The 24508-nt window shown below is 39.9% G+C and overlaps 3 protein-coding genes across 3 annotated transcripts; 2 read left to right on the top strand and 1 right to left on the bottom strand.

Moving 5' to 3' along the window:
- Window positions 1-780: 780 nt before the first annotated feature.
- Window positions 781-7721, top strand: LOC306766675 (gap junction gamma-1 protein-like). Its single transcript, XM_079254489.1, has 3 exons — window positions 781-920; window positions 4716-5886; window positions 5963-7721. Exons 2-3 carry the CDS (start codon window positions 4746-4748, stop codon window positions 5989-5991), a joined length of 1170 nt encoding a protein of 389 aa, XP_079110615.1. The 5' UTR covers window positions 781-920; window positions 4716-4745; the 3' UTR covers window positions 5992-7721.
- A 1500-nt stretch (window positions 7722-9221) lies between these two features.
- Window positions 9222-10379, top strand: LOC306766907 (gap junction gamma-1 protein-like; the record flags this gene model as incomplete). The annotated part of the gene is made up of 1 exon (XM_079254765.1): window positions 9222-10379. One exon carries the CDS (start codon window positions 9222-9224, stop codon window positions 10377-10379), a length of 1158 nt encoding a protein of 385 aa, XP_079110891.1.
- Window positions 10380-11899: 1520 nt separating this feature from the next.
- Window positions 11900-24461, bottom strand: LOC306766906 (lactase/phlorizin hydrolase-like; the record flags this gene model as incomplete). The annotated part of the gene is made up of 17 exons (XM_079254764.1): window positions 11900-12060; window positions 13827-14063; window positions 14383-14606; window positions 14726-14857; window positions 15036-15142; window positions 15218-15420; window positions 15607-15805; window positions 15892-16182; window positions 16262-16530; window positions 16619-18169; window positions 18254-18902; window positions 18995-19673; window positions 19765-19849; window positions 22518-22611; window positions 22691-22768; window positions 23336-23406; window positions 23843-24461. 17 exons carry the CDS (start codon window positions 24459-24461, stop codon window positions 11900-11902), a joined length of 5649 nt encoding a protein of 1882 aa, XP_079110890.1.
- Between the last annotated feature and the right edge of the window lie 47 nt (window positions 24462-24508).

The raw sequence follows: 24508 nt of genomic DNA, 5'->3' as shown, positions 1-24508 counted from the left end.
AAGTGCAGCATCAGCCAGATGGAAATTCAGTCTCTCTTCAAGGAAGTCACCCGTTTGATTGAATGCATCGCTAAATTCACAGCACAAATGCTACCATACACCCCAGAATGAATCCATACATTGCTGATTTAGTGGGACTAAAATCTTGGGTTCAAATTGCAGTTAAAGCTGCTTTGCAGATTCTGCTCAGTGGAGGATGCAGGTTCAGAGCATCAAAGGGGAGGCTCAGGAAACCCATATGTTGTTTTTACCAAGGAAAGTGTGACATGAAGGGTCTTAGCAACAACTTCCGAACATCTGCATCAGCAGGAAGGGGAGCAGCGTTTATCAGTTTGTTACTTCTCACATCCTCCAAACAAACAAAGCCAGGACATCAGGCGGCTGCTTTGTTCTCCTGTTGCTCCTGTTTGTATGAAAGCAGTTTGGGCAGGTGGAGATAACACATTGCAGGTTTTAACATGCAGCAGCATTAATAGAAATGTATGGCAGGGAATAACAAGATTAAACTGTAATCTACTTTAAGTGCCAAACACTTGGCATTTTTCTCCATTCACTGTTTTCTGGCAGCTTCTGCGGGACACAGATGAGTTCTTTCAGCCTATAAACTTAATAGCTGTCTCCACAACGAAGGAAAGATTGCATCATAAGGACTCTTTGCTGGCAGTAGATGGTCTGCGCAGACAGGGGGGTGGGGTGCGCGGCTGAAACTGGGAGGAGAAAAGCGGGGATTTGGGAATATTCTTTGTCCTCACTCAGCAGTTCAGCTCACACAACTGGAGAAAGACGTCGTCCTTGGCGGAAAGAAAAGCTACAGGGCTTGATATTCGAGCTGAGAGATTTTCTTTAGGATAGAAAGGACAGAAAAAGCTCCAGGAATAGACAAGTTTGAGGATACAGAGGACCTACAGTCGTAAAAGAAGGTGAGTGGCACACAAACAAAGCGTGGTGGCGCACAGACGAGGCGGCATCTCTTCGCTTTCCACTTTAAAACGGATGCCTCTCATATAGGTTTTGGCTTTTCTTTTTGACTTTTTCTTTTCACATAACACAAGATGTCGTAGTTTATGTTTATCCTCGTAAAGATATCTGCTTTAAAATGCAGTTTGCATGGAAAAAAAAATTTGTAAACGCCAGGTTAAGTTTACGCACACAGGCTGGGAGAAGCCGCCCCAATAAAACAGGAAAACTGGTGTTTAACGCTGAATTGTAAAGAAAATAGGTATTAATTTGTAAAGGTTTTTTGTTTTCTAAATTTAACATTTTTCTTCTTATCACAGAATAACCCAAATATAATAAAAACCAACATCAAAAAAACAAAACTTTTGTCTTTTTGAAGTTGTCACCATCCATATATCTTGTGTTATTAAAAAAAAAAATAAAATCACATAGCCTATTCTGCTTTTTTTTTTTTTCTCCCTTCATCCTCATTCCTACCACTCCTGACTACCCACTCGTGTCACCGTGGGTATTACTTAGCTTAGCTTGTAGCGCAGCGTCGTGACGTTACGTCCTGTCTGCCACGCGGAGGAATTCCTCACCACAGAGCTCGTGAAAATGGGATTAGTTTACGTTTCACCCCACGGCATGTATTGACTCATACCACCGAATGATTTAATATGAAAAACGCTTTCATATTATTCTGCACAGTTTTTATTTTCAACCCACCTTCTTCGACTTTAATCCCAAAGCTGTGAACCGTTTTTAAATGAAGGGCGGATGAATCATAATTTCCTGCTTTGACTGTAAAAGTCACACTTTATTATCACTCTTTTTAAAGATATGAGTTCTGGTGTTTTCCCCTCCTCGGGCCTCTTCTCCTAAGGGTCTTCGGGCTACAGGAGGGTTAACCAGTCTCCCAGATGTGGAGCCACAAAGCCTCTCTGTTCAGCGGGGCTCGCAGCAATGAAACCGCTGCTCCAGTTTAAAGTGTCACATACAGGCCCAGACTGCCTCAGTGGAGACTAGTCTTATCCACATAATGCAGCCTGAAAATGCAAAAAGATGTTTCATAATGGGGGTATGTAGGAGGAAAAATACTTGGAAGAGGGAGAGGGTATCTTTACTTGAGATTTCAGCCATGCAGAATCCAAATCTGTGTTTAAATCAGATTAGAAGCAATCTTTTCCACGTGAAAGAGGCCGATTCTTTATATATGCGATGCTTTGTAAGCTTTGATTTATTTTATTTACTTTGCAAAACACAGCATGTTGTGTTATTTGAAAAATAATATAGTAAGTCCAGTGGAACTGTGATTAAAAAGCCAGATTTGTGCATATCTGTGTCATACTGGTGTCTGGTGGGTTCTCCCGTCCCAGGAGAGGAGCTCCCAGTCTTTAGCAGTGACCTCCATAGCAAAGATGTTAATGTCCTGAAAGATGCCAGCACAATGATGAGTTTTCCTACATTTCTTTTCTGAAGAAATGGAGCTGAGCTGCTTTCTGCAGCTGCAAACTGAAAATGTTGACTTAGGGGTGCTTTGCCGGGTGCAATGGGGACAGCAGAGGCAGTTATCCGGGTACTAATCTAGCTGACAAAATAACATTTTTTATTAATTGTAGTGTTTTGTCTTATACTGAATTAGATTATCTTAATGAAATTTGCCCATAACCTGGGAAGAAAGGGATCAATATGAAACCAGCGTTGATACCAAACTGGATATCTCCATGAAGTTCTAGAAACTTGTTTACTTCTAACATAATTACAAAGCAGACATTTCACTCTGTCGCCCTCTAGTGTCTTCTATTGACCAGGTTACAAAATAAAACGTTAAACAAATTATATTTTCTTTGTAAGTGAAACTTCAATGTTGGGTGGTTGAGCCAGCACTGGGTTATATATCACTGTCAGAATCTAATGCAGTGATGCATGAAAGAAAGACACGAATTACAAGTTCTTCAGGTGACAAGCCCAAACAGTGCTGCTTTATGGGTTCATTCTTGTCCTATTTAATCCCTCTCTAAATTTTGTAGCTCAGTAAACAATTGCAGACGTACACATGAGCAATCGGTGTTACTTGGGTATTTGTGCCAGCTCTCACCATTGCTTAGGGCAGCCTTTAACCCAGATCACAACGAGCTGACAGTGCTTTTGACCTCTATTCTTTGTGGATTTCGTGTATGTTGTAATGACAGAAATTGACATGTGGGATATAGGAGAGATTCATATAGGACTATAAATGTAGACTTTAGAAAAAAAAATCCTTCTTTCCAGTAAGAGCTGTTGTGACGTTGAAACTTGACACGACGATGGATAGATGTTGAGGCGCAACTTTTTGCAGGCAATGCTGCAGAAAGCCTCAGATGAATGATAAAGACTGTGGTATGCATGTTACCAGTGAAGAAAAATGTTGATGCGGAAACTTGAACCAGTCACCTGGAATGTGTGCGTGTGTGTGAGAGAGTGTGTTTTGGAGGGTATCGTGTTTGACTCGATCTTTAGGCAGTACAGCAGATTTAAAAAAAAAAAAAAAAAAGATAGCAGAAAATCTTTACAGTGCTTCCCTTATTATTTCCATAACATGCCACACGTCAGAAACATCATGGGATCTTTGATGATTATTTTAATCGTCCAACCCAACGACGCTGATCAACAGATTTGGTGTGTGTTGCAAAAGTTTCTGCTGCGCTCAACTTTATTTGTCAAGGAGCAATTTTTCCTGAAATGGGTGTGAAACATCTAAATCCCATTCACACCTGGGAGTTGCCCAGTACAACTGGTGCATTATGAATCTGAGCGCAGTGGGGCGTGATGTGTCATTTTATTCATCAAAACCTGTCAGTGCTCGTTTTGAGGTATTCTTAAGCAGTCATTTAGATTTATTATGGCTTGGGTTTGCAGTTGAGAAGCTTACAGAAATGCAGATAAATATCTAAACTTTGTTGTAGAACATTTGCTCCTAATTAGTGATTAAATAGTGTTTAGCGCCACTTTAAAATATGATATAGCAGTAGAAAAACTTGTCACCTATGATGCTCACATTCTTAACCCAGACTTGTGTTTAAGAAGGAATTTTCTACTGAAAAAACTCATTAAATGATGTGTAACTCATATAGCTCACATTTACCTTCATGTCCAGAATCAAACGGTGTGGTTTCACTAAGAAGATCATGACTCCGCATGAGTTTGCTCTTGAGGTTTGTCACAGCTGGTGTGAAACCACAGGAGTTGTTCAATAGATTTTTATGGTGTGATGCTGGTTAATCTTGACTCCCAGTATATAAATGTGACTAATTCTGTGTACACGTGTGACTATCTGAAGCGGAATAGATTCAGCACCTGCAGTAACGAGCGGCTGGCTGTTTTGGGGTTTGATAAAATAAAACCAATCACACATCGGTATGAATCATGGTCAACATTGTAATCTAGTAAAGGTTTGGACTTTGTATTGAAGACACCACATTTGTAGGAATTCCACAGATATCTAGCACTTTAAAGTTTAACTCTACAGTATGAGCATAGGTCAGTTGGGTATCTGGAACATGCATGCCTACAGGGGAAGATGTAAGCATGTCCTCTATTTTAAAAAAGTGTAGTGCCACCTTGTGGCAGGCTGGGGAAATTACATTTAAGTTTTTCTAACTGATGTAAATTTGGTTTATTTGCTGAATTTTATTATTTTCAGGCAAGCAGTAGTCCAGTCAGTTTATTCTAATAATTATGTCAAAGCAAAAAATGCTAAAAGAAACTCTGACACCTTTTTTTTTTCTTTTGCACAGGACTGAGAACATCCCTGTTCCAAAAGCAAGATGAGCTGGAGCTTCCTCACACGTCTGCTGGATGAAATTTCCAATCACTCCACCTTTGTGGGCAAAATCTGGCTCACCCTCCTCATCGTCTTCCGGATTGTGCTGACAGCTGTCGGAGGAGAGTCGATCTACTATGATGAACAGAGTAAATTTGTGTGCAACACACAGCAACCTGGTTGTGAGAATGTGTGCTATGACGCATTTGCGCCGCTATCGCACATTCGCTTCTGGGTGTTTCAGGTGATTTTGATCACCACGCCCACCATCATGTACCTTGGTTTTGCCATGCACAAGATCGCCCGCATGGATGATGATGACTACAGGCCGAAGGCCAGGAAGAAGATGCCCATTGTGAGCCGTGGGGCCATGAGGGACTATGAAGAAGCAGAGGATAATGGGGAAGAAGATCCCATGATCCTTGAGAAGATTGAGCCAGAAAAGGAGAAGGAAGTGGCAGAAAAGCCCAGCAAAAAACACGATGGACGACGTCGCATCAAGAGAGACGGCCTCATGAAGGTGTACGTTTTTCAGCTGCTGTCACGTGCCATCTTTGAGGCCTCCTTCCTGTTTGGCCAGTATGTCCTTTATGGCTTAGAAGTGGCCCCTTCATATGTCTGCACGCGCTCTCCCTGCCCACACACAGTGGACTGCTTTGTCTCACGCCCCACTGAGAAAACCATCTTCCTGCTCATCATGTACGCTGTAAGTGCTCTGTGTCTGCTCTTCACTGTGTTGGAGATCCTTCATCTTGGCTTCAGTGGTATTCGTGACTGCTTGTGCGTGCCACGACCTCGTTCTCCCACCCCTCGACACACTGCTTTGGATAGCCAGAGATCGTCCATCTGCCGCCAGCCCTCCGCGCCACCAGGTTACCACACAGCTCTGAAGAAGGACCCATCGGGCAAGATGGGCTTCAGGGATAACCTTGGAGACTCTGGTCGTGAGTCTTTTGGCGACGAGTCCTCGTCACGGGAGCTGGAGAGGCTTCGAAGGCATTTAAAACTGGCTCAACAGCATCTGGATTTGGCATACCAGAACGAGGAGAGCAGCCCATCACGCAGCAGTAGCCCAGAGTCCAATGGTACCGCAGTGGAGCAGAACCGGCTCAACTTTGCCCAGGAGAAGCAGAGCAGTGATAAAGGTAAGCATTTATCTATTCACTCACATCAGTCCCACCTCTTCTGTGAATCTCAACTGACGTAAACATCTGTTTCCAGGTCTTCATGCACAACAGCTGGCCATTTAAAGAGGAGCAGAGAGGACAGAAGGGAATTGAGCAGGAGGTGTGCATGTACGAGTGACATTGTGACTTTGCTTGAGGTGGATGAAGACACCCCAGGCCTTCCAGTGTTACGACCTGCTGTGGTCGAGCATCAAGTTGCAGGACTGTTGTCTCAATGCAGAATAACTCAACACACCAGCCTGAAGATCCAAAGTGCTTACAGACTGCCATCATGCAACAAGAATGCTTATGGTTAACATGAACATCTCCCTCAGGGCAGCTACTTTGTTAATATAAATATATATATGTCCCAAGACTTGGAGTTTTTTTTTGTCCTTTAAAGATATTTCCGTTTCCTTTTTTTTGTTGTTGTTGTTGTTGGAAGTTCAGAGTGAATCTTAAGTTTGCCTTAGACTTAAACTGGAATGCTCTCTTATGGTTTTTGTGTTAAGGTAAGGCAAACCAGCTGCGCAAGAGGGTGAATTTAAACTTCGATGTTCTACTTGGTGGGAACGTGAGTCGGTGATTGTAGACACAAAAGCTTAATGAACAAAAGCAATCTTAAAAGAAAGGTACTGGGATTGTGTTCTCAGCAATTATGAAGACATGGATGCTAAACATTACACAAGGGCTTTCTCCCCTAAGACTGTCACACTTTTGCTTTTGTCTAAAACAATGTTGGAACTGCACCAGTCAACATTCCCAAGTCTGGTACCTGGGGCCTGTACTGCAAAGCGAAATCTCTGGCATCCTAAATCATTCCATTACTAAAAACTTTGTTCCAGACTGCAGCATTTGTGTTGTGTATAGCTTGGTTATGTGTTTTTTTTTCTGGATTATATTTCTTTTTAAGCTGCTGCTTTAGATCCATATTTGGGATTGGTCATGTGGCTCTAACGGCGCCGCTTTTACACAAATATTGTCATAACCACAGTTGGGCGAAACCCGAGTTGACTGAACATCCATATGCGTTGCTTTGGTCAGCATTATCTGAATGGTCAGGGTTTGTTACAAAGTAGGGTTCTAGGTATGTAGAAGTTGTTTCGCAGTACAGGCCTTTTGATGGTAACTGGAACACACTTGAGGTGCCTCAGTCCAAAGGAATAAACAAACCTGGGTAATGCTTGAAAAACATGTAACTCTTGCTATTGTCATGTATTGTTTAATTGTTCTATATTGTTCTTTATTTTTGTATTTTAGGTATTATTGTAGGCTTTTGTCACTGTGGCAAACAGTTTTATATGAAAGGAATGGTGTTCGCTACTGTGTCTGCTCTCCGAGGACCAGCTGTAAGTGAACTTGTGCATTCTTATATAGGTTCGATACAATTTGTGTTCAAGCGCAGCAGTTTCTCATTCGGTATCTTTAAATCTGCGGCTTGTTTCGTTTGGTACGTGTTTGTATTTTGACCATGAAATGTTTACTTTTTTCAGCACAGACTTGTTGGCTCATCTGTTGTTTGAATAATGGAAAATACTGTGTAATTCAACCTCAGAAAGTGCTGATTTTTGGAGATTACAGATGCAAGATCTTCAAGAGACGGTTGTCAACAAATCGTTTCAATGTGAATTCAATGCCTTGAAAGCTCTCTAAGATGCCATCTTTTGTATTGCTTGTCATACCCACAGTGCCATTAGTACCAACTCAAATCTTGTCATCTCAATTATTTTTGACCAATGCTTTTTGTACTTTTTTATACTTTTTGTATTGATAGTACTTTTGTGGTTAGTTTTTAAAATAAATTTGTACAACCATTTTCAGATTTTGAAGTGGTCCCTCTCATTGATATTTTTTTTTCTTTCCTTTTTTCCGGGCTGCAACTTTGTGCTGACTTTATCTCATCATGGTTATTGGGCATCGCCCTTCATGAATTTGTGAGGAACAATTTTTTTTTTTTTAAATTCTGGTCTTTAAGTAGACCGCATCGAGAGGAACCAGTTGAGGTGGCTCGGGCATCTGGTCAGGATGCCTCCTGGACGCCTCCCTGGTGAGGTTTTCCCGGCACGTCCCTCTGGGAGGAGACCCCGGGGAAGATCCAGGACACGCTGGAGGGATTATATCTCTCGGCTGGCCTGGGAATGCCTTGGGATCCCCCCCCGCAGAGTTGGCAGATGTGGCTGGGGAGAGGGAAGTCTGGGCTTCCCCGCTTAGGCTGCTGCCCCCGCGACCCGACCCCGGAGAAGCGGCAGAAGATGAATGGAAGAAGATTAGATATTGTACTTTATAATATCCTTAAAACTTATGGATTCTTCATATCCTGGCTGAAAGTAAAGCAGTTAAAGCTGCACTTTTCACAGTTTTACAGATTTTAAATAGAGTTCAGAACAGCACTAAAACTTTGATGTAATGCACTAATTCTATTAATTCTATTAGTGCATTTAGTCCATTTTAAGATGGATGTAATTCAGTGATTTGAATCTTATGCTTTATGCAAATGCAGCTGATTTCATTTGAAAATTGGGAATAAAAATCTTATGTTCCAGATTGAGGTGTTTATAAATGCAAATTTAAAAGTAGTAGCTTCCCTTCTCTCAATATTATGTGAAATTTGTCTTTAAACTGACAAAAGCTCTGTCCAATCATAGTGAATAGTACTGGGAAGTTAGCAACAAATCCTTTTAGCTATAAGGGATCTTTTTGGGGTGGTCCTTTTTTTTTTACTGGTGCCATCAGGTAAGTATGTGGTAAGTTTTTGTGTGTTCTTTGTGCTTACTGAGCATGTGCTTTCCCTTCATGTGGAGGCTGAGATTGTCGTGAAGGACTTCCCATGCAGGTTGTAGAGGATATTTTATTGAAATAAGATGGTAAATTTGAGTTCGCCCACTTAGCTGTGAAACTCCACATTGGGACATTTTTTTCATCTTTTTAATTTGTTTGGTGGTCTACACCAGTCCTAGGTGCATTACTGCCACCTACCAGGCTGGAGTGCATTCAAACACACCAATTATCTTCAACAGGTCTCACAATTAGCTTGATTTAATTCACCTGAGTGCAATTTCAGTGTCACAGGATCTCATAAAAGATATTACCCTGTCAGAGGCAGTAGAATCCATTGGGAAAGAAAACAGGTGGAGAGTAGAAGACAACTTAAAGGAGACAGAAGCCCTAGAGTGACAACTGAAGGTAGATTTCATATAAGCACATCTTTGCATGCTTTCTGATTCTCCTGTTCACTATACTTGGAAGACATTTCTAAGTTTTCTGACTTCATTTTTCTTTCCCAGGTTTGAGTTCATTCTTGTCTGACGGTCAAAATGAGTTGGCTCTTCCTCACACGTCTGCTGGATGAAATTTCCAATCATTCCACTTTTGTGGGCAAAGTGTGGCTAACCCTCCTTGTCATCTTCCGGATTGTGCTGACAGCTGTTGGTGGAGATTCGATCTACAGTGATGAACAGAGTAAATTTGTGTGCAACACAAAGCAACCTGGTTGTGAAAATGTGTGCTATGATGCGTTTGCTCCACTTTCGCACATTCGCTTCTGGGTGTTTCAGGTGATTTTGATCACCACGCCCACCATCATGTACCTTGGTTTTGCCATGCACAAGATTGCCCGCATGGATGACGATGACTACAGGCCGAAGGCCAGGAAGATGCCAGTAGTGTGCCATAAATCTAACAGGGACTTTGAAGAAGCAGAAGGTAATGAGGAAGATCTTGTGGTCCTTGAGATTCAGCCAGAGAAGGAAGTGGCAGAAAAGCCCAGCAAAAAACACGATGGACGACGTCGCATCAAGAGAGACGGCCTCATGAAGGTGTACGTTTTTCAGCTGCTGTCACGTGCCATCTTTGAGGCCTCCTTCCTGTTTGGCCAGTATGTCCTTTATGGCTTAGAAGTGGCCCCTTCATATGTCTGCACGCGCTCTCCCTGCCCACACACAGTGGACTGCTTCGTCTCACGCCCCACTGAGAAAACCATCTTCCTGCTCATCATGTATGTTGTAAGTGCTCTGTGTCTGCTCTTCACTGTGTTGGAGATCCTTCATCTTGGCTTCAGTGGTATTCGTGACTGCTTGTGCGTGCCACGACCTCGTTCTCCCACCCCTCGACACACTGCTTTGGCCAGCCAGAAATCTTCCATCTACCGTCTGCTCTCAGCCCCACCAGGTTACCACACAGCTCTGAAGGACGCTTCGGGCAAGATGGGCTTCAGGGATAACCTTGGAGACTCTGGTCGTGAGTCTTTTGGCGACGAGGGCTCATCACGGGAGCTGGAGAGGCTTCGAAGGCATTTAAAACTGGCTCAGCAGCATCTGGATTTGGCATACCAGAACGAGGAGAGCAGCCCATCATGCAGCAGCAGCCCAGAGTCCAATGATATTGCAGTGGAGCAGAACCAGCTAAACTTTGCCGAGGAGAAGCAGAGCAGTGATAAAGGTAAGCTAGTCTACAACCATCCCAAAGCTTTTTAATCAATCATAACTGACAGTGGTTAACTGAAAAATCTCTTAACAGGTCTTTGTACGTAACAGCTGGTCACCTTAAAGAGGACAGAAGGGAATTGAGCAGGTGTGTCTGGATGAGTGACATTGTGACTTTGCTTGAAGTGGATGAAGACAGCCCATGTCTTCCAGTGTTACGACCAGCTGTGGTCAAGGATCAAGTTGCAGGAAAAACCAGCTTGAAGATCCAAAGTGCTTTCAGACAGCCGTCATGCAACAAGCATGCTTATGGTTAACATGAACATCTCCCTCAGGGCAGCTAGTCAAATTTTTATTGTGACTCTATTTTTAATGTCTTTGGAAGTTCAGAGTGTCTTAGTTTGCTTTGGGCGTAAACTTGACTTTTTTTTTTTTTTTAAGTGTTGGCTAAACCAGCTGTGAAAATTTTTAAATTGTAATTTCTTTCTTTAGTATTTAGAGAAATATTGGCTTCATGTAATGGGGCAGCTTTAAAACTGGATGTTTGTCTTGACATGATGATCAACACCTTGCTATGTGTTTTTAAAATATTTTCAGTGTTTGGTATCTTGCATTGAGATGTTTATCCTCAGACTTAACCTCAGTACCATGAGTATCAACTTGTCTTTTTGGTACTTTAAATAAACATGTACAAACTTTCATGTTTTAGTCTTGTTTCCTGACAATTGGGCTTTTTGTAATTCTAAATGAACTGAACTTTGGGAGTCTTCTTTTGCTGTGTGTGGCACTTGGCTACAAGGAAGATTTTGCATGAGAACAAAACTCATCATACACTTAAGCCTCAGGTTTAAAAGAGACTGGACAACTGCACTTCCCTAATTTGAATTTTAAAATGAGAGGTCACTTTCAGTATATCCATCTTTCACACAAATTAAAGTGGTACAGAGTCTCAGTATGACAAAATTGGCTAATTCCAGTCTACTGTATACATGAACACATGCCTTGTCTTGAAAGGCAACTGTTTACCATATTAACAATTCTTTTTCATTTCATGGAGAAAAATGGTGACATAAATGCAAGTTAATGGTTTGACATATTTCAGTTTGCAATAGTAACGCAAGTGCCCATTATGGCATATAATGCATTCAGTGTCACTTAAACAAACTTGGCAGAAACTGTAGAGCCACTTCTGATTTTGAACTTTTCCCCCTACATTTTGTTAGTGAAACACTTTTTTTTTTTTTTTTTTTTTTTTTTTTTTTTTTTTTTTTTTTTTTTTTACATAGGTTGAGTCTTAAAATGACCAAGAGAACTTTGTTCCCCAGTCCTTTCTACAGAGCTTGATCAAAAGTAATAAATTTATTTCATGAAATCTTCAGACTGGAGGAAAAATTAGACTTGTAAAAAGCCACTTAATACTAGGGTTAGGGGTTACAGGAACAGTGGAATATAACATGACTGTACAATTACAGATTGCACTCAATGTTCCTATTAATGCTAAAAACTTCTAGCATACCTCAAATATGCAGTTAAAATTTACTTTCCAACTTCATATCAACACAGATTTTCCTTTATCTTTTCCTTATAAATAGCCAAACGGAGAAACACACTACTCCAAATGCCGCAACAATCAGGAGTGCGAATGTGGTGTTAAGGCCAGTCTCAGCATCACTAGCGGAGAGTTTCATACCAAGGAACCGCACATGGTTGACTGTGACCGGCTGGCTTGTTCCTGCAGATAAACAGAACATGGTAGCCATTAATTTAGACAAAGTTGGCGATTAAACAAGTGAGTGAAAGCAATTAAAATTTATAATGCATTCTTAGAGCATTTAAAAAAAAAACTTTAGGTTAATACAGCTTTTTGATAATTAGCTAAATGTTTAACTTAAGCACCCGCTTGCTACCTTAGCTTAATGTTATGTTGGCTTATTGAATACACTTGTTCCTGGAGAAAACAGAAAACACGATAGTCTTGTAAAATGTTTACATACTGTTTCTTGTTGTACTATTTTGTTTTTTGTTGAAAATAAAACATCTTTTGAAAGCTTAGGTGAATTATGTTGCTGTCTTTCCATAAAATTACATAATTATATTCCATATAATTAATTACTATATACTACAATATTGAATTTCCCTTGGGGGATTAATAAAGTATTTTTCATTTAATTTCATTTCAAATCTAAAACTTCAGCACAAGTTGACTAGCATAGCCTAACGTTGTGATGCCCTTCATGTACAGTGGCCCTGAGGTGTCACAGCAAAACAAAAGCCACAACACCATTAGCCACAACACATTAAGCCTTAATGTGTTGTGTTGTGGCTTTTGTTTTGCTGTGACACTTCAGGGCCACCGTATTCATGCAATTTCCAAACAACTTTTGACCGGGAGGTTGTTGAAGGGGAGAGTTGGACCATTTGGATCAGTCATGGAAAAACCCACAATTTCAAGTGAAGCATTTAAAATGTTTTCATTGTGTGGGGATACCTACATTTAAAAAAGCACATTTAAATTAAAACACAACATAGATTCCATTATGAACATACTTTAACTTTGAGAACCTCTCCAACCTGTCAAGCTCTCCAGAACAACAAAACTCCAGAATATCACTGATCTCATGATCTGATCAAAACATAGCCAATCAGGAGAGCACCCTTTCATTTTATTATATTTCTTATAGGACAATTCAACAACAGCTTTGATGGACTGGTGACCTGTCCAGGGTGTGCCCTGCCTCTTGCCCTGTGACTGCTGGGATAGACTTTATCTTCCCCACAACCCTTAACTGGACTAAGCAATTAAGAAAATGAATGAATCAATGAATTCAACAATAGGGTGATTCAAAGTGCTTTAAAGAAACCTTGAAACACTAGCAAATAAACATAATTTAAAATGAAAAAAAGAAAGGCTTCTGGATAAAACATTAAAAACATGATCAAGTTTAAAAATTTAAGCTTAAAACGACCTGCAGATTTGGACTTTTAAATAAAAACTATTCAAATGCAGCTAAAAAAAGATGGCTCTGTAACCTGGATTTAAATAAACTGAGTGACACCCAAAAATAGTAGTTGTCACAATCCAAAGGTTCTGGTTCAGGGTTTTGTTAGTTTGTTCACTAAATCTTTTCTGTTCTCTAATCTAAATATGTTTGTCAGCTCACCTGGGTTAATTAGCCAACCGGTTTCTTGCGGTCATCATGGTATTTTTACCCCTTGATTTCAGTTTTTCTTTGCCAGAGTTTTGTTGTTTCCTAAATTTGGACTTGTACTTGTCCATGTCTTAGGGTCAGTTGTCCAGTTCTTGTTTGGTGCTTCTAATATTAAACCTTAGTTTTTCTGCCTTGTCAGTTTGCACTTGGGTCCACATGAAACCAGGACACGTATTTGCTGATGAGCTTTAGATGCACTCATTGCCAGATTTTTCTGTTGATCTAATTTTGAACATTGAAGTAGTCCTTTTGTCAAAGCAAGTACTTCAGTAACTATGAATTAGTTTACCTTCAAGTTCAGGGTTCAAGCAGTCATTGGGTCCTAAAGCAGGATCGGGGAATCCGTTGCAGTTGATAATGGTGGAGTAGAAGGACACGGACTTCTTAGCCACGCGAGGTAATTTGGGATCTGAACGATTGACATAAAACAGGCCAAATCTCTCTGAGAAACCAGTAGCCCACTCCAGGTTGTCCATCAGTGACCAGGCTGTGTAGCCAAGGATGTTAACGTCATCTCGCAAATAAGCTGGAAAACAAATTACCATTTTAATAAATTAAAATTAACAAAATTATATAGATACACACACACACACACACACACACACACATATATATATATATATATATATATATATATATATGTGTGTATATATATATACATATATATATATATATGTATATATATACATATGTATATATATATATATATATATATATATATATATATATATATATATATATATATATATATATATATATATACATACATATATATATATACATACATATATATGTATGTATAATGTATATAGTGTGAGATGCAGTATATTTCATCATGTTGATACCTTTAAGCACTTGGTTGATATACTTTTCATAATAGTAACTCCTGTGTGCATCATTTAGATCAATAGGACCCCGCTCTGAAACACCATTCTCGGTGATGATGATTGGAGGATTTCCATACTCCTCCTTAATAAAATTTAGTATTCTGCGGAATCCAAAAGGTGTGATTTTCAGCCAGCCAGAGCCTGAATCCTGCCAAGTGTGATCAACAACTGTGCCTGCACCCCTGAAAAAATTGAATGATTAAAATCTTTTTTTTTTTTTTTTAAATCTCTTTTTTTGTTAATCTTAAAGTCATGTACACTTTTAAAATTATCAATTTTTTCTTTGACCCTGCTTGCTTACCTGTCTGCATCATAATGCTGAAGGTTTCCAAAATCTGAAGGAAATGCCAGGACAGTCGTATAATGGTTGAACCCAAAATAATCATGGGTCCCCTTAATTCTCCTAATCTCCTCTGGAGTAAACTCAGGCAGCCTGCAGAATTTCAATTTAGTTCGATAAGGAGCCAACAGCTGCAGCAATTTAAAACAACAAATACAACAAGAAAAACAAACAAACCTATATAACTGGTTTTAAAGGGAAAGAACCACTATGCTCCATTTGATTCTTAACATTCTTCATTCAGGTTTTAGAGGTAATTTTTTTACATTACCTGGATTTTGGCAAACCAGCAGCTAGACTCCGTTCTCGAATGATTGTCTTCATCACATTGCTGTAGTCGCCATTATAAATGGGATGGGCAAACCAGCCAATGTAGAACTGCAGAGAGACATGATTCTTATTTGTGAAAACAGAAGAACAGGTTTGGGAAAAAGATGAAAAGACATGACATACCTGCACCACACGCCTTGCAGCATCAATGTCTTCTTGCTTATGCGGGTTTCTGGGTTCAGCCCAATCAGAGTTTATAGTAATGGAGATCCTTCCTTTCTGTTCGGCACGGTACTTGTCATTGTAAAGGTGCCAGGCCTCAGCATGAGCTTTAATAAGGTGGTGACCAACAATGTAGGGAAGAGTGCCTGGCCGGAAACTGATCCCTGGAAAGAAACATAATGTAAAAGATGGACACTGCTACATCTTTTTGGTCTTTCTTAATCCAACTGACAGAATTTGTGCATTTTGTTTCTACACTTCACTTTGAGACAAATAATAATCCTTATCCTTATCCAAATATTCCACCACAACTTTGGCTTGATACTAATAAAAGGTCTTGCAGCACTTACCTGGGGCAGCTACTCCATAGCCATGGCCCACCATTGCAATGTTGTAAGGTTCATTAATAGTGATCCAAAGTTTGACTTTGTGGCCAAGACGACTAAAGATGAGGTCAGCATAATCCCTAAATTTGTCAACAATAGTCTCATTCTCCCATCCACCAATGTCCTGCAGAGCTTGTGGAAGGTCCCAGTGGTACAAAGTAATCTGACATAAGGGGAAAACATTTGTTTAAAAAGGCATTATTTCCAGCTAAAATATCTTTTTGAGAAACCTAAAATAACTACTCTTACTTGAGGCTGGATGTTTGCAGCAAGCAGTGCATCCACCAGTCTGTGGTAGTAGTTAAGTCCAGCCTCATTAATGTGACTTTTGGTGCCATCAGGAAGCACCCTTGGCCAGGATATGGAGAAACGGTAATGGTTCACTTTTAGTTGCTTTAGGATAGCAACATCCTCTTCCACCTTATTGTAACTGTCACAAGCTATGTCTCCATTGTCATCACGGGAAATTTTGAGAGGAGTGTGTGCAAATTTATCCCAGATACTGAGACCTTTTCCATCTGCTCTCCATGACCCTTCAATCTGGAAACAGTAGATATAAACATAGTTTATGTTGGCAACTCCTTGATGAATACTTAAGTAATGGATTTTCATTTTTCACCTGATATGATGCCGTTGCACTGCTCCAAATGAAGTCCTTACGAAAATGTCCATAAAGCATCTTCTCATCATCTGGTGTGGGGAATCCATTGTCCTTCATTACTTGGTGGTAGAAATGAGCTGAATACCTGGGTGTTCTTGGACGGTTTGGATCGTTGAAGTCCACGTGGTGAAGCCCAAATCCAACTTTGTACCCATGTAACCACTCAAAAGAATCCATGAGTGACGTTGCTATGTATCCTTTCACCTTCACACCATCAAGTTCATAGGCTATTATAAAACAAACATACATAAATATTTAAGATAAAAAAAAATAACAAGAGCAGTCTCTTAAAAAAATCTATACATTTTTGTGTACCTTTGACTGCCTCATCAATATAGGTCTTGTAAAAAAATATTCTGGCGAAGTCATCCCAAGTTGTTTTTGCCTCTGTAGCAACACCATTCTCTGTGATGAAAATCTCTGGATGTCCATACTCCTCTTTTATCCAGTTGAGAAGTCTTCTCAAGCCCCATGCTACAGCTCTTTGGTCTTTTATTGCGGTAGTAGGTGAATCAGATTCTTGTGCTTCTGAGTAGTCCCAGTCATGTTGATAGGACTGGGGAGAAAGTCGACCAGTGATATGGCTAACAATCTTTGTGGTATAGTGATTTACACAGAACATGTCTGCAGTTCCCTTGATGAACTTCTTCTCCTCTTCAGTGAAAGAAGGGAGTCTTGACTGTGAAAGCCCTTGGAGTTCACTCTTGGCCCAAACTTGTTGTTTCATTGCTTCAGGATAGTCACCATTCTTGAAAATCGGGTGTGCAAACCAACCAAGCTGGAACTGCATTGCGCGGTCAGCAGCCACAACTTCGCGGGGAACATCAACGTCTTTAGGCTCAACCCAATCAGCATTGAGAGCAATAGATATCATGCCACCTTGGGATTTGCGATACTTATCATCATAGGTGTGGTAGGCCTGGGCATGAGCTTTAATTAGGTTGTGTGCAACACTGTACGGTGCTGTTCCTGGCTGCTTCACATTTGGTGGGATCTGTCCAAGTCCATATCCTAACCAGGCAATTGTTTGAGGCTGATTGAAGGTGAGCCAGAATTTTACTCTGTTGCCAAAGGTGGCAAAACAGAAGTCACAAAAGTCATTGAAAATGTCAATCATCTCGATATTTTCCCAGCCACCAATGGTTTGCAAAGCTTGAGGAAGGTCCCAGTGATAAAGGGTTACTATTGGGGTGATGTCATGTGCCAAGAGGCCATCAATGAGTCTATTGTAATAGTCGACACCTTTCTGGTTGAGGGATGCACGTCTACCATCAGGGAAAATCCTGGACCAGGACAAAGAGAATCTGTATGACTTTACCCTCAAAGCTCGAAGCATGTAGAGGTCTTCCTCAAGCCTGTTGTAGCTGTCGCAGGCTATGTTCCCATTAGCATTATCTGGAATATTGCCAGGGTTCTGAGTGAATTCATCCCAGACACTTGGACCCTTCCCATCAGCATTCCAGCCACCTTCAATTTGGTAAGCTGAAGATGAAACACCCCAGCAGAAATCTTGTGGAAAAGTACCATAGTGGTACATTTGTCTCTGAAATTTTGGTTGTTTGGAGAATTTCTCCCAGATGACCTTTGATTTAGATGGAACATCTGAGGGCAACAGAGTGATGGAGCGGTGAGAAAATGGCACTTGTGCCTTTTTAACACCATCAATCTTGAGTGATTCAAAGCCATTTTGCTTGATAATTTGAGAGAAGAAATATGCAGATTGTTTTGGGGTTCTTGGCCTGCCTGCATCTTCAAAGTTGACATAGTGAAGCCCAAATCTTTGGCTGTAACCCTGTTTCCCTTCAAATCCATCCATGAGGGACTGCACTGTGAATCGCTGCACATCCAGTCCATCCAAAGATATTGCTATAAAACGGACACAAACACAACACATTAAATTTGGAATTGTTTCCAGTCTATTATTGGATCATAGAAATAGGTGGACCTTACCTTTCAGAGTTTCATCTATGTAACTCCTCATGTACTCCACTCTGTTGGTGTCATTAAATTTGTCTCCACTGTACTCTGTTGGCATCCCATTCCCAGTTATGTAGATGGGCACTTTTTTAACTTTCAAGTATTCTGTTGAAATGTAGTTAAGAAGCTTTCGAAGTCCCCATGGTACAGAATAGATCCAATCAGAGGCTGTGGAAGGCCATGTGGGGTCCACATGTGACCTAAATTCTCCAACTCCCTCAGGACCAGAGTTGCATCCACCAACACTGCTGTTAACCAAACGGGAGGTGTAATGGTTTAAACCAAAAAAGTCAGCAGTTCCAGATATCCTCTTGCTCTCTTCGGGAGTGAACACTGGAAGTATTGCTGGAACAGAGTCTGGGCATTCATTCTTTTTCTTTTCAATCTGAGTTTTGAGTGCTGCAGGATAATCTCCGTCTACAAATATGGGATGTGCAAACCAGCCCAGCATAAACTGCAGGTATCGATCTGCAGCTGCCACATCTTCAGGTTTGGTGGGGCTCATGGGCTCAGCCCAATCCGAGTTAAGTGCAATACCCACTTTCCCTCCCTGTGTCTGCCGGTACTTGTCATTATAAATATGCCAAGCTTCAGCATGGGACTTAAGGATGTTATGAGTGACCTGAACAGGTAAGAAAGAAACAAGAAATTAAATACTCCAGAAGTACAGTAATTTTTTTCAATACTTGTCTATAATGATGACACAACTTTTACCTGATAGGAAGAAACCACATAATCCTTTACTCCAGGAGGATGCTCACCAGTGCCATACCCGGCATGGCTCACCACCCAGGGGCTGCTGAATGTGTTCCAGGTTTTGACCCTGTCTCCAAACCTTGAGAAGCAGAAGTCTGCATAGTCCTTAAACACTTCAACAATGGAAATGTTGTTCCATCCACCAGAGTCTTGAAGAGCCTGAGGCAGATCCCAATGGTAGAGAGTGGCAACGGGTTCTATGCCATATTCTTTAAGAGCATTGATTAGATTGTCATAATACAGAGCTCCTTTCTCTGATTGGCTGCTTCTGTAGCCAGAGGGGAAAATACGTGCCCAAGAAATAGAAAACTGGTAGGTGCTGACTTGAAGACCTCGCAGGAGGTAAAGATCGTAAACCACCTTGTTGTAACTGTCACAAGCTAGGTCAGCTGTTTGATTAGAAAATGCTAGCCCATCATGTCCAAAGCGGTCCCAAATGGTCTCTCCTTTCCCACCTTCTAACCAGCCGCCCTCAACCTTGAAAGACTCTGTCGAGGTGGCCCATTGGAAGCCAGAAGGGAATGATTTAGTGAGGAAGGAATCTCTTTCCTCTGTAGTTTGGACCCCAAATTTGAGCCAGACCTTCTCATAGCTACTGCTGAGCTCTGTCACCTCACTGAAATCTGGAATGGGATAACTTTGAAAAAGAGCAAAATAGGAAAAACAACATAAATGTATGTGGGATAAAAATACTGACTGTACATATTAATTATTGGTAAAACTATTACCTGACTGGATCATCTTGCATATTCAGGTTGCCTAATACATCCTTCATGTCACATCCCACAATGTTCAAACCTTTGTCCTTCAAGACTTAATGTTCAAAACAGAAAGAAAAAAAAAAAAAAAAAAAAAAAATTGCATTTGAAGAGTATAGCATATGCATTAGTGCTGAATAAAACTTTTGAGATTAGATACCATTCAAATCAAGCTTTTGAGTGAATGCATTCATGTTTGTTTTTATTACTTTGTTGATTTTTTCCACAAAGTTAAATTCTTGATTGTGATGTCACTATATATCTTTTTTTTTTTTTTTTTTTTTTTTACTTTGGATGAAGTGGTCCCTTATCCTGATAGTAGTCTGTACATTTTGTAATAATGAACAATAAGAAATATAGTATTTTATAGAATTTTCCCAAATAATATAAGAGCCTTAAGAGCCTGACATTTCACACAGATATCTGGAATATCTCGATAAAATTTGTACGGGGGTAATATATGTTGTCATTATCTATTTGTATTGTAATAACTTGAGTCTAGAATTACTTGACAGACTTTGTATGGTTGATCATACTTGTCTATTTTTTTCATCTAACACATTTTCCTTTACGTCTTCAATCCACATTCTTCTCTTTGATTCAGAAGATTCTACTGAGTAAGAAGAGAATGCACTGTAAAGTATCGATGTCTGGCCTTTGCTTGATTGGTATTAGGTTATAAACTTTTCTATCACTGTTAAAGGGGGACATATGTTTGAGTGATGTACCTTGGAATATATAGAGCTACATAGTTGTAGATATTTAAAAAGTGCAACTGAGGAATTTTGAATTGGATTTTGTTGAACGACATCATTGTATCATCATTTTAAATGTCTTTAATTCTTCTAACCCCTTTATATGACCATTGCTTTAATTCTAAGGCTTTTGTGCCAGGTTTAAATTCTACATTTCCCCAGATATGTGCTAAACAAGACAAAGGTAGACTGCCAGCTAATAATTTATGCACTTCATACCAGACTGTAAGAGAGTTTTTGACAAATGGGTTAAGGGTTTTCTTTTTTAAGTTCTTAAATGAGTCAGAGTACAGATAGGAGTCTTAACGCTAGACTTCCTATGGTCGGTGCTTTTATTTGAACCCAACGCTCTGGATATGCCGAGAACCACATACATATCTCCCATCTCTACTTACTGATACCACAGAAATCTGACCAGAGTTTTTTCTTACAGCCTGACTCTACTCACTTACCACCGTTTAGATCTTGAGGAGTTTCTTCCTTCACTTTGCAATTACTAACAAACCTTCTCCATATTCACTTTTTCATATATTCAATAAATTTTGTTCCATCCTTTCAACTGACTCATCTCTATTGAAAAACTACGGTTTGTTTTTTTCAGACATTTCCTCAGCTAGAAGCTACTGGACCTCCACTTTAATTGTCATCCAACCAATTTGATAGCAAAATGGCCAGTTCATCTCATTTAAGATCAAATCACTCTTTCAGTAGTGTATTTAGCAAAAAACTACTTCATCTTCACATAATTTTTTTCTGTTCAACTTTACTGGCCCGTTGCAAGAATAATTTACACAAGTCATTTAAAGACACTCCCAAACATCATAAACTTTTTTTTTTTATTATTATTGTTCAAAAGTTAAGGACATTTCAGTTTTACAACTTAATTGACTATCCTGATGCACCGGTATGATTAGTTTGTTCTTTACAACTGAGATAAGCAGAGATAATTGGTTCATATGGTGTTTTAAATCTTTTTAAATGTGAGCTCTTATCTTTGAATGGTTGATTCAACAGCACTAACACTGCTTTTAAAATTCTCAACATAATTTCTGGTAAAAACAGAATATGCTTTATCTGAGGCGTTGAATTCTTGCTTATCATGACAAGTGTACATATTATTGTACAATAACCAGACACACATATTATTTAACATTTCATTCTTTAAACATAAATATTTGCCATCATATAAATAAAGTTTGGTAAGGTACAGAATGACTTCTACATCGGCTGGCCAAATAAAAACATTGACACTCTGTGACTATTCCATGAGAGAAAATTACATCTCATGCTACCACTTTTTCCACAATTTGAGCCCCTTAAATGATGACATTGTCATCTTGGAATATGGCTGCAGCATCAGCAAAGAAGGAATAACCTGCTCAATCATTATATTCAGGTATCAGCTGGCCTCATTCTTTAGGCACATAATGCTGCTGAACTGAGACGTGACCATCTGCAGCAACCCAAGATCATAGCATTGCACCCCAGACTTGTAGTCATGATGACGGCATCACTTCATCTAACTCTTCTTATCCTGATGCCCCCATCACTCAGGAACACGGTGAATCTATACTTATCAGAACACAATGACCTTCTTCACTTGTTCTAGAGTCCAATCTTCATGCTCCCTGGCAAACTGAAGCTGTTTTTTCCAGTTAACCTCTCTGATAAGTATTTTTTTATGGCTACACATCTGTTCAGTTCCAATACTTTGAGTTCTCTTCATGTGTAGAAATGTTCTTACTTTCAACTATTAAATTTAGGCCTGACTTTTAGGGGGTGCATCTTTCAGCTGAAAGATTATTGCCTATGCAGTAATTATCCAATAGGAGCCCTGGATCCTGGATCCAATAGGAGGACTGGATCCTGGTGGCAACTCTATTTGCAAGCAGTGTACATGCATAAAAGAGCTAAAACATCTGTTACGGGAAAAAAAATAGAGTGTCATTTTGCTCTAATCACACTTACTATGTAGTAGCTCTCCAAGAAGCCGATGTTGACTGTGGGAGCAATCATGAGCAGTCATCTTGTATATCAAGATAGGCAAGTGTCCACTGAACATCTATGATAAAATATAATATGCATGTGACTGCAGTGTGGCCAACTTGTGAAATAGGAACAATATCTAATGTTTATCTTACCTCAAAGTTCCTCAACTCCTGTGCAAAGTTTGCAGGAAAGGCGCAGTTGTAATTGATGTGCACTGACAAGAAATCCACCTGTGCAACATGTCATAAAACTCTTATTTTTAGTTTATTAAAAGAGAAAAACACCAAGATGCCGAGGAAGACGCAAGTCTTTAACTTGCTTCTGAAAGAACCAGACAAACTAAATCAGTTGTTATGTTATAGATAAAAATCATCATCTAGTAGGAGTTTTTTAAAGGTTTTCAATGCAATCCAAAGTGCTTCGTAAATTAAAGGAAGCCTAAAAAGTGAGCAGTTACATGCATACAATGTCTCTAGACGGCGCCTTCAATACATTATTCTAAAAATAAAAATCTTTCTACCTTATTTCACTTTTTTGTTTTTCTTCATGCTGAACAGTTTAACCATTGTAAGGCCCAAGCAGTTTTTTTATACATGCATTTTTTTGTTTCACCTTGTTATTTGGCATTGTTTGGACCCAATTAGAATAAAATCAAAAGATCATGTTTTGATGTTATGTACTTTTAGAGAAAAAGGATGGCTACATATAAGGACTTGTGGACATAACAACCAAATAGTGCACTAAGTCCCATGAGTGGAATCTGAATTCATTTAATGAATGTAGAAAATCCATCTTACAGTTGTTGAAGCTTTAATATGGGGAAATGCAGCCTCATCTCCTGCTTTTAACCCAAGTGACAAACGTCTTCCTGCAATATTAAAGCATAAAAATTATTATCAAGTTTGAGAAACATGTTTATTCTCTGCTTCAAGGGATCTGATTTTTCTGCTGTGGAAAAATATGCCGACACAACTGTAGAGTGAAATGCAGGCACTGCTTTAATGATCTCACATGGTTTGATTAATAAGATATGTTGTGATAATGTGCATGTGTTATCTGTTCCGAAATAAAAGTAGATAAGATTTTTCTGTACTTGGCCATGAAACGTTGCTCTTGAAGGAGAGCTCTTAGAACACAGAGTAAAAGCATTATCCAAAATAACTTGATTAAAAAACATATGATAAAATAGTTACAAAGAATAAAATATATATGCAGCTATTAGAAAAGAACTATCAAATGATCTTTGAAAACTTACATTTAGTAACATCCTCAGTCCATTATTCCTTTCTGTCACTTGAACTTACCTCTGCCTGGAAAGTGTTGATGGTAAAGCTGGTGAATATTCTTGTTGAGCTGGAGGATATTTTGAAGGAGTCTGGGATCATCTGCAGCCTGCCCATCTTGCCAAACTTCATCCGGATCACTCAGTGTCACCCATGTGTGTGCCAGTGCTGCAAACTCCTTGAAAGCAAACTCAGCATACAGCTGAAACATCTCCGCCAGCCTCTGGCTCTCCCAGCCTCCATACCAGGATCTCAGAGACTCTGGAACAGATGATCTATGAAGGATGACCAGAGGCTGAAGTCCCACCTCCAGCAGCTGTTGTAGAAAGGTCTGGTAGCACTTTACCACAGCCTGCTGAGGCTGGCTGGGGAGTCCTGTTGGAAGGAGCTGAGTCCATGACAGTGGAACTTTGAAGTGGGTAACCCCCCTGCTCTTGAGGTACTCAAAGTACTGTTTTGAACCAGGAGGTATGGGATGACTGCAGTCAAATGCATCATCTCCATCACTGCTTGAGCTTCTGACCACCCCTGTCAGAGGGCCTGCAACAAGCATAAAGTCGTCCTGTCCATTCACCCCACTTTTCAGGCTGCCATACAGACACAAAACGTGCAGACACAAGACCCACAACAGCTTCTTCATTGTGGCTTGTAAGGATGCACTGACACTTCCCACTGACTGCAGAGCTA

This window comes from Telmatherina bonti (genome assembly GCF_933228915.1).
Source record: "Telmatherina bonti genome assembly, chromosome: 15".
Classification (NCBI taxonomy): domain Eukaryota; kingdom Metazoa; phylum Chordata; class Actinopteri; order Atheriniformes; family Telmatherinidae; genus Telmatherina; species Telmatherina bonti.
This window is presented reverse-complemented; position numbering and strand designations above follow the sequence as displayed.

Excerpts from the sequence above, each read along its gene's own strand:
- LOC306766675 (XM_079254489.1), top strand. The coding sequence starts at position 4,746 with ATGAGCTGGAGCTTCCTCACACGTCTGCTGGATGAAATTTCCAATCAC. Across the intron at positions 5,887-5,962 it reads GAAGCAGAGCAGTGATAAAG|GTCTTCATGCACAACAGCTG; the intron begins GTAAGCATTTAT and ends ATCTGTTTCCAG.